The sequence below is a fragment of the Ochotona curzoniae genome, unplaced genomic scaffold (assembly GCF_017591425.1).
Source record: "Ochotona curzoniae isolate NIBS_2020 unplaced genomic scaffold, NIBS_Ocur_1.0 contig_3332, whole genome shotgun sequence".
NCBI lineage: Eukaryota > Metazoa > Chordata > Mammalia > Lagomorpha > Ochotonidae > Ochotona > Ochotona curzoniae.
Genome location: NW_024465816.1, coordinates 3254529 through 3265408, shown reverse-complemented (window position 1 = coordinate 3265408; position 10880 = coordinate 3254529). Strand labels below are relative to the sequence as shown.

At 41.8% G+C, this 10880-nt stretch overlaps 1 protein-coding gene across 1 annotated transcript in view; it reads right to left on the bottom strand.

Moving 5' to 3' along the window:
- Positions 1–6398: 6398 nt before the first annotated feature.
- The window catches only part of KATNAL1 (katanin catalytic subunit A1 like 1), a 107154-nt gene continuing 102672 nt past the window's right edge, over positions 6399–10880 (bottom strand). The window contains exons 10-11 of the mRNA XM_040979834.1: positions 9654–9780; positions 6399–8463 (exon numbers count right to left, since the gene is read on the bottom strand). Coding sequence (XP_040835768.1) covers positions 8265–8463; positions 9654–9780 — 326 coding nt within the window. The 3' untranslated portion in view covers positions 6399–8264. The remainder of the gene's footprint in view (positions 8464–9653; positions 9781–10880) is intronic.

Sequence of the window (10880 nt, the reverse complement as noted above, 5' to 3'; positions counted from 1 at the left end):
AAAATGACCCTGAAAAGCAACGGGCATGGCTCTGCATTCTGATGGAACAAACAGCGGCACTAGTCCCAAGTTCATGTGAAGTTCATGACACAAAGACCAACCGCCACACACAGACTCACATACCCATTGTGAGACGGCACATCATAGTAATCCTAAAAATCTCTGGTGAAGAAATTATATATAAAAGAAAAAGTTAAGGAAAAAGGAAAATACAGGAGGGAAATAACCTCAGGGGGAAAAAATGGTTAAAAACGCAACGTCGTTATTTCTAGAACCAAGTAGTTATTGTCGTCTGACACCACTGAGAGGAACTGGGGTAAGATCAAGCAATGGTCTCTGTGAGTGAGACCAAGCTAGGCTCCTTGCTCTACTTGGGAACCACACATACAGAGAAAGAACCACAGCAAATATCCCTTAGAGGTAATGCACGGATTCAATGGGACAGTGAAATACACTACACTTACTAAACATCATCAACATGAATTTAGTTCTGTTATCAACTTCCCTTGTATTTCTTACTCTGATCAGTGATTTGTCTCACTAGTTCAAACTGAACACCCCAGATCTAAAGATCTAAAACACAAATGCTTCAAAATGCCAAAGTTTCAAAACACAGTTGCCCAAAAATTGTATAAACTTCCAGGCTGTGTATAAGGTACATATGAAACAGAAATGAATTTTGTATACAGACTTGGGTCCCATCCCCAAAGTATCTCATGAGTATATGCACATATTACAAAGTCAATCAACCAAAACCTCAAACACTTCTGGATCCCAACACTTTCAAGTAAGGGACCCTGGACCTGTACCAAGCCACCCTATCTTAAAGGTCTTTAATAAGTATCTTGCTATCTGACTTGTTTAATGCCTTTTCAGAACTCAAACAAATGTCCCGCTTCCCAGGTCAAAATGTGATCTTGAATACATATTTTGAAGTCTCCCTGGGGTCAGCTCTTTACTTACAAGATGAGGGGTGAACATCCCATTGGCTTTCAAGTTCAGTTCTCAATGTTGTGGAGTGCTGGCAAGCCTTCAAAACTTACAGGGGCAGAAACACTATTAACTGCACAGCAAGGGAAGAGCTGGCTATGAGGTGTTTGTGATCACAGACGACAGGCAGCAGTCACACACAGGTACTCCCCCAGGACCCCTCTCCCATGTTCTGGTGTCACAGGAGCAACGGCGGTGGCATTTTCTGGCTGACACCTAGGGCAGCACCTTGGCAGCAGTCTCCAGAATCTGCACATGAACTAGAGACACTGGGCACAGGTGCTGGAGCAGAGAGGACCTGGGGGGAGCAAGGAAGGTCTTGTCACCAAGGTCTATTTCTGTCCCACCTGCCCAGTTTTTTTCCCTTATCTCCCTCAAAAGATTAAAACCCAGTGTTCACAGGAAGCAAGGAGAGTGGGACCATGGAATTATACTTGCTTCTAGGGGCCATAAATCTCTAACTATAACACAACTGCAGGGCAACACACCTTACACTCACAAGTCTATTTCATACTCAGTGTACCTGAACACTTCTGGGAGCCAAAAATCAAACCAGGACTGTGAATCCAACCCCTGCTGCACTGAGGGCTGCACGCAGGACATGAGGCGGCAAGGCCGGCAGTGGGGCAGTGGGGCACAGAGCAGTGGAAATGGCCTGTGCTCAATGCTCAATCACCAGCCGGGGGGAGGCCAGATGCCCTGCTGCTGCTCTACCCACTGCTAAGGGCACAGCCAAGGCACGCTGCCCTGAGATGTGACTGAATCAGCACCAGGCGACCGGCCCAAGGGACATACACTTTATGTAAGGAGCGTATCAGCATATGAAAGATGTTCAACATTAACTGTAATCACAGAAATAAAAATTAAAACAACGAGATGGGGCAGGTAAGGTGGCACAGGTTAAACTGCCGCTTGGAACGCCTGTGTCCGTGGCAGAGTGCCAGGCACTGGGTCCTAGCTCCTCCACTTCTGTTTTGGCTTCCTGCACCTAGGAGGCAGCAGATGCTGGCCCAACATGTGAGTTTCTGCCACTCATAGCAGAGACCTAGATTAAGCCCCTGGCTCCTGGCTTCAGCCAGGCCCAGCCCCGGCTGAAGTGGGTCTTTAAAGAGAAAAAGGTCTATCTCATCCATATATAACTGCTCCCATTTCTCTCCCTCTGTCACTCTGTCTGAAAAAAACAAAAAATGACTAGATACCATTACTAGCAAAACATCTACTAGAATGATAAAACTTGTTTCTTTTTTCTTTTTTTTATTTTTTTAGAATGATAAAATTTAAAATCCTGGTAACACTGAACGCTGCAGCAAATGTGGAGAAAAGCCACCCTCATTGACACTGGCAACATAAACAGTACAAAAACAACCCACTCTTACCACAACTGCAGGCAACCAAGCTCAAAGTATTTTTACTCAAGTGAGGTTAAAAACTGACGTGTACACAACAGGCTGCCCATGAATGCCAACAGTACCATTACTTACAATTGGGAAAACTTGGAAGCAATGAGTATGTCCTTTAGCAGATAAACGTGGCAAATCCACACAACAGGATATAATTCAGCGCCAGAAAGACAGGATGCATCACTTGACAAAAAGACAAGGAGGAACCTTGCATGGACGCTGCTGGGTCTGAAACGGCTACGTAACCACATGGTTCCCCTTGTATGACTCTGCAAACAGTGAACTAGAGAGACGGTTAAGCGTTCAGTGGTGTGGAGGACTTGTGGTTGTTGCTAAAGGACCACACTGCTGTAACAACATAGGGGAAAACAATGGGGGAAGGCAGGGGAGAGATGGGAATGAGGAGAGGGGAAATCCCTGAGCCGATGGAGCAGCATCCCCAAAAAAAAAAAGTTAAGAACAAAAACAGTAATAGTAATAATAACAATAATCAAAGTTCAGTGGCTGCCAGGGGTTGGGAGAAGGCGCACAGATGAACGGGCAGGACAGAGCAAGTTAGAACACCAGCACTGTCCTGTGCGATACTGCTGTGGTGCAGAGACAACGTCACACTTCGGTCAGCACCCTTGAGACTGGGCAATACCAAGTGAGCCCTGGTGGGAGCTAGGAATATGAGTAACGACTGTGGCTCCCTTTAGGCTCAGCACCTGGAACAAAGGTACCCAAGTCATGCCCAATGCTTTACTGAAAAGGGAGATTAGGGGTACAGAGAGGAAGTTACGTGGAAACTCTGCACCTTAGGCTCAAACTTCTCCTACACCTAAAGCTACTCTAAAAACAGAGTCTATCAGTTAAAAGCAAATCATTCGGCAGGGTCATAAAGTAAGACTCAGTCATGTGGAAAATGGGCCCCATGAAACATCATTGCAGCACAGTGCTGCACAGATAAGACAAGGGCAGTTACTAGACCCATTAGATCATGTGAAAAAAAATCACACAACTTACCTGCATCAACCTCGGGACTTCTGACGCACACAAACACAAAAGATCAGGTACAGAGCACACGGTTTTATGAGCAACAACAATCTGGGGGAGGGCACTTCTTCCCAGCAAGGGGCTTGTGGCTCCCTTCAGTAGCCATGAGCGTGCCAGCGACCATCCATCAAGATGAACCACTGAGAAAATACTGACAACGGCGCTCTAGAAATTTATTACCAAATTACAGCCCCCACACACAAACACAGCAAAGCTCAGGAGACGAGCAAAGCGCAGCACAACATGCTAAGTAAGAAAAAAAACATGTCTGATGAATACCGTTCAGTAACTTCTTTTATTTGCCTGTTTGTTTTTGTAAATTAGGTTCAAATACTGGGAGATAAACACTGAAACAGAGCTCTTAACAGCAAGCTTACAAACTGTTGTACCGTGTAGTGACCCTGCGGGGCCCTGACTGCGCCCACGCATTGTCCACTCTGGTTGCAGACAGCATGCGCCGGTGCTGTCATGTCATCACGAGTGTGCCTTCACAAAGCCAACATGCTGTGTTGGAAATGGTTCCTTGGAATGAAATACATCCACATCATGAAACGGGCTGCAGCAGGAGGGGAGGGAGACCCAGATGCTCCACAGACGGAGCTGGCAGCACACAAATGTCTGCAAGGAACATTTCAGGAGTGACAAAAACAGTTGACGGGAGGCAGGCGGGAGCCGGGAAGGAAGCGCTTCGGGAGCAGTCTGCTCCCTGGAGGAACGTGCTCCAAGGCAGTTCACTGCGCTTGGCTAACGGAGGTAGACTCGGAACAACGTGCAAAGATGCAGGCTTCCAAAGGGCTGCACTCAGTTCGGACTTTGCAAAGGAGAAAGTGCACTTTATGTCTGGACGTAATCAAAAGGGCGTCTTTTACAGGAGGGGACTTTCTCTATATTCGCTCCCTAGTTGCTGTGTCAAATTTCCAAATGCACAAAAATCTACACATTTTTGGTAATGAATCAATATCCAATATCCAAGTTTTAACTTTTTAACATTTGTCTTGAGAAGTGAGAAAGACAAAATAAAAAGAGAATTCTGTGACATGACCCTAATGTTTTCCCTGTTTTTATTAAAGAGTTAACTGGAAATCTAGAAGCATCATTAAGGCTAAGGAGTCCTGTGCTGCCAAAACCTCCAATAAAAATTCAAAGAACTATTGTTAATGAGGTGGATGTTTAAAAAACACACCTATTATTTTAAGGATTTGATTCTTAAAAAACTCACACAGTGTCCACATTAAGAAACAATATTAAAAGCAAATGTACAAAAAAATTAAATAAATAAGTATGAAAAGTTTTACAGTATAAATAAGTAACTTACAATAATTACAACAGAATTCTTAGCTTTTTCTACAAAATAATAAAAAAGCACAACCAATGGAGATGAGAGTAAAACATGTGAGGTTTAAGTATTTTAAACTCTCTAACATGCCTTTCAAATGTAGTTGTTACTTCTTCCTATGACGATAGATTTTTAGATCCACATAAATACTATGTACATTACAAATTATATTGAATATAAAAACACGACACAATCATGACTATGAAGGGACATAATAAAGTTACAGCAGCTACCAATTTTTCTTCATGCCCATAGGACAGTTTTTTTCTTGAAAAAAAATGTCAACATTCACCCTTAAAATTTTGTGTCTATTATACCAGATAACCCCTAAGGTAATTCAGTTAACAAAAAAAGATGAAAAAGGAGTGGGAATCTACAAACATGCAAAAAAAGAGAAGAAAAGAGAGAGGAAAGAGAGGAAGGATGGAAGGTAGAGAGTAGGCAGGCAGGCAGGCAGGCTCAAGGACCAAGACACAGTGACGGCGAGGAAGCCCCCTGACACACCCCTCCTGCTCCAGCGAGCACCTTCACTGCAGTTAGAGGAGGCGACCAGGCAAATGCAGACATGTCAACTGGTTACTGTTTTATGAGTTTCATCATAGATTCAGCAATGTGCACAGGGAATTAATGCCAAAGAAGGAATCCAAATTAACTCGGGCTTTCCAAAGCTAGAGTGCAGTAATTCCAACATTAGCATAGAGTGACAACTACGCCAGAAGTCTGGACTGCGCTCACACCCTGATGGATCTGTACGTCTATTCACAGCGGACTCAGCAGATCCTCGCTTGCTCTCTTTTGGAGTCATTAGTGACTTCGGCTTTGAGCATCAAATATTATATCATAAGGACTGGAACTTCAGGAACTAAAAGGAAGCTCTGGCCATCCAGCCAGAGCACAGCATGCCTTGCCCTTTCAGGAGTCGTCTTGGTGTTTCTGGAGACAGAGTCAGTAGCCAGAAGTGTTCTGCTCATTGAGAAATGGCTACCCTGGTGCCGACCAGAGGGCTATGTCAAGGTTAAGAGCCATTTGTCTTTCTACTTCTCCAAGATTCATTTTCTTAACAACAATTTAAAAAGGAATTTGGAGAATAAAATGCTTACAGTAAACAAGCAACATTTTTATATTTTTCAGATGAACATGTAGTTTTGAAAATATTGCAAATTGGCTCAGTGAATCAGGTCTGTAATGGTCCTATCATTCAAATGGGTATGACATCATTTTAAAACATGCCACAGTAAAAAAAAAAAAGGGGGGGGATAATCGTGTATATATTATCTTCTTAAAGTATACCCAGATCGCCTCTTCATCTATGATCTGAATTCTCGCTTTCAAAGTGAAAGTTATCTAGAGTGAGCCGAAAAAGTGTCATATCAGAACAACTCGGTCTGGTTTAGCTTCACGTCCACGGGGCTCCAACCACTCTATCCCCAGCAGGCAACCAACACGAGTCTGCCAGCGAAGGCACTATCAGATCAGACGTTCACATGGCAGAACATACACAACCCAGTCCCGGAGTCCCTGTGCTCCAGAACCCAAGATGATCATGTTTTTCAGAGAAGTTACAGCAGTTAAAATATTTCTGCTCTGAAAATGCATCTGTTATCACCACACAGAACAAAACAAACAATTCTTTCTCATTCAAAGTAAAGCAACACACTCTATTATGCAATGAAGACAATGCATAGGCAAGGAAGATAAAGGGGTTTAGGATACACAAACCACTCACATAATCTATAGATAGAGCAAAAGAAAAAAGAGGGGAAAGAAAAAAAAGCTTTCAGAAGTCTCCAAATACTGCTTACCTGGCAATAAAAAAAAAAAATTACAATCTATAAAGAATTCAGAGGAAAAGTTAAAAGCATGCCGAGATAATTAACACAAAGCCCAGGAGAAGGCCAACTAATCAAGTGAAATACAAGCAAGTTTGAACTGATTACTCCTAAGAATTTAGGAAAAACATATATTACTGGATTGCAACAGTTCATGGGGTCATTTTAAATGGGGTTACTTATTAGTGTATTTTAAAAGTTCATGAATCAATAACAAAGCTCAGTTTTCAAGACAAATTAATTCAATGACAATGAAATCAGGTTGCCTTATGACCTGAACTATAATCTGTGCCTCAAATAAGAGGTGTTCTACAGCCTCAGATGAATGCTGGGGCATAAGGAGAACCAGGTAACCTCTCTGAAAAGAACACAGGCATTAATGATAGCTATTAGTAGGTAGAAAAGGAAATATCTTTAGAAGATATTCTTTCAAAGTACCTAACAGCTACATTATTTTTAGTTTGAAACCAACAGATGCTATCCAAAAATAAGAATTCAGGGCATCACCAAATTTTTATCTTAGAAAGCTTGATCATTACAGCACAGACTGCCTAATAACCAAAACAGGATCAATGTAATCACAAAAACCAGATCCGTGGCACTTATCTCCTCTGGTGGCTTTGTATTGTCTAGTTCTGACGAACTGCGCGCATGTGTGAGACTTCTATCCTAATCATGTTTTCAAGTTCTCAACTTGGATAAGGAGAAACCCTGACAACTTAAAATGAGTATTATTCTATGTATGATGCTGTTTAATTAAACAAGCGATCTGAAAAGTTTCCAAGACTTTGTCTTGCATTAGCCATAGAGAGTGGACTTGCTTAGAGTACCTTGGTGTTATTAGTCCAACCTTACAGAAATAAAGCCAGGTCGGAGCGGAGCAAAATTACGGCTCTTCTTTGAGGACGGTGAAGACAGACTTGGAAGTCTAGAACATAGAAGCGCATCTCCTGTAGCAGAGAATCCTCCCCACCTTCCCAACAGGAAACAAAAGTACCGCCAGTACACACTCAGGACCAGAGAAACAACCCAGCAAAATGACTGCCAACCACAGAGCATGAGGCTATGTCTCAGGTAAGCTCAAGACACAGTTATACAACTAATAGGATAAATGGGGAGGGAGGAGAAGCAGTTTACCCATAGGCTAGACTGATGGGAATTAACGATGGAAACCAGAAGGTTTAACTAGCAAATTCATTCATTCCTCTAAAATTTACTATCATTTGTCCCTTGAGATCAAGTAATGAATTTTGGAAAAGTCAACATATAAAGGGCTCTCATGCTCACACCTGAACGAATCAAAACAAATCAAAAGACAAAAACCTGTGAGACACACAGGTCCCTCTCCGTGTTTTGGAAACAAGTTCCTGTAACAGCACGTGGTCTTTTCCTTCAGTCTCCCTGCATACTGGTAGGCTGCCCGGTGTTAAAGGCCTGAGACATGGAAGGGATGTCAGCATGAAGCCGGGACAGAGAGATCAGCAGGCCCTCTTTGTAAGCTTTTCTTATAATTGCATTAGGATTCTTTGTGGTTTTAGTGTTTTGGGTTTTTTTTCCCCCCCGTAAGTACAAGTCTCCAATGAAGAATTCTGAACCTGTTTAAAAAAAATTGCAGGTTTTTTTTTTCACATTTTTATAAACAAAACTATCAGAAATCAAAGAGCTGACAAAAATTCAAGCGGATCCAAATTCAACCATCCATTTTTCATACTTCTCCAAGTCTGCAGCAGACACAGACTTGGCAATTTTCTTAAGCGCCAACTCGAAGTCTCCTCTGGTCACAGGCATCTGGAGCTCCTCTTTGGAAAGCGCACGGATCTCTTCTGGACTTAGGCCGTTGATCCGCCGCCTCATGGCCATTAAGGAGGCATCCCTAAAAACACACCGTTGGTCACTGGTCATTTCTGCAAAAGCTCTAAGCACCCTCAAGATCCTAATAGAGTTAGCAAAAAACATTCAAAGATGATATGTTTTTAGGATATTACCTAAAAATATTTCACTAAGAGACATCTTGAGGTTAAAACAAGATGCAGAAAAATAGAACATAGAACTTGAAATGCCTAGCTGGTAGGCCCTACACATCTAGGGTGAGCTTAAACAGCACTGTTTTCTCCACCTGTTCCTCAAAGGCAGCCAAGAACTTTAGGAAAGTGAAGTCAGATTTTGAAATATTAAATTACAGACTTCAAAACGAACATATTGAAGATTACTCAAAGCACACAACAGTATGTCTACAGCAGATTTACATGGGGTCTGTAAACCCAGAAATCTCTCTCTCTGAAACTTGCACACGGCCACATAGACTGGATATAGAATTAGCTACGTGGATTCTTTATGAGCAACTATGTATTAAGTAGTTGGGGACTATTAAGTATCAATTATGACTTTTGCTAATGCCACTTCAGCTCTATCTGATCAATTAGAAATAAATGTGCAGATCTGGAAGAAATGTAAATATTTCCAGTATTTCGCTACAGTCACAGTAGAGACTGTAGTGAGCTTATTGAGTTGCCAGGGTCTAAATGCACTGGAAGAGAAGTGAGAAAAACAGGTATTATTATTTTTAAACAAAACCTGTTGAAGTTGTTTTAAGCATTAAGCGTGCTTAGGAAAATAAAAACTTAAGAAAAAAAAGCTCTTTTTACTGAGTTGAGCTGCCTAAAACTCATGATACCACTGAATTAAAAGGGAAATTTTAAAAGTGTGTGAGTGCATGTTTGTGTATCTTCCACATTCTTGTGCTTGTGCTCAAACAGTGCCAACCGAACCTAACTGACATCACATCATCTGGATGCAGCTGAATTAATCTTAGGTCATCAGTCACGACTACCAAGTTAGACACACGATTTCTTAAAAGCCAAAGAATCAAAAACATGTGTGGCCATGTTGCTATCTAATTATTTCTCTCACCATGACCAATGCAGTTTTATATATATCTATACCCACAGGAAAGCACTTCAAAGAAACAGCTGCTTTATGTCATATGCTAACTATGCTGACCTTCAGCCTGGTCCTCTTGCCAAGTCAATAACTAACATCTAAGAGGAACGGAGTGTTTAATACCTGCAAACATTGGTGATGTCAGCTCCGGAATAGCCCTCAATCTTCTCTGCTATGTCTTCCAGCTGAATGTCAGGGTCCAGCTCCACCTCGCGGAGACTGATCTTCAGCAGCTCGGCTCTTCCTTTGGCTGTTGGAAGATTTTTGTTGCTGCTGTTAGATGTTTCACTTTACGAGCCATTTCTCTGAAAAGTCACACATTAACATCCAGAAAAGCAGATCAACGCACGGCTGACTCACTGCACAATTCCTAGAACCATGTGATTTCCCACGTGCCCCTACTTCAGTAACTAAAAATGGAAGGAAAATTCTGTTTTCCTTGTAGACTGTGATGACATCTGCTATGGAAACAAAGGTCTCAGTTCCTTCATGAATCAAACAGATAAACAGATAAACCCCTATGAATGACTTTGCTCACCTTTTAGTATGATGCACGTTTCCAAAATTCTTATTGGTAGTTTTTGGAAATTTTTCTTAGAAACCAACAATTGGCACAAAAAGCTCATGAATGTGTTTTTTACTTGGATAGCCAACCTACAGATATTTGCTGTTTCAGTCTAATTTAAATGTATACTGATTAAGTTCAAACTGAGAACTTTTACGATAACCAGTCCTGCTTGCCATTCCTCTACTGCTTTTAGTAGCAAGTCTAACTAATGCAGAGCACTGAGATGATGCTCACGGAGTTTTTCTGGTTCTCTACTCTTTCCTGAAATACAAAGGAAAATTTAACTTCTTTAACTTCTAGTTTGGAAATAAAAAGTAAACCTATAGTAAAAAAATCAGTGCATTCTTTCATTGGGATTCACCAAGGATCACTTTGCCATTATCACTCTACCTGCTTCCTCTCTTCCCACTTATCTGTGCTAGCTGTAGGAATCAAGATACACGTGCAATTCTTCAACATCTCTCTCCTAACAACAAACATATATGCAAGATTTTCCCAGTCATGGGGAAATTTAACACTGCACATTTAGTATCATCTAACACACAATTCAAGGCAAAATTTCCCATCTGGCCAATCCTTTCACAAGTTTGTCCAAAACCACAAGTTGCATTTGGTTACTGAGTGTCATTAGTTCCCTTCAATTTAAAGCAGTTCCCCAGAGGTGACTTGGTTTTGCCTTGTCTTCTTTCACGACACTGATCTTACCAAGCCAAAGTGCCCCAGCAAGGATCCTCCTAGCCAGTCCAGGTATGGAAGAGGGCAGGCAGAGACTAGAATGTTTA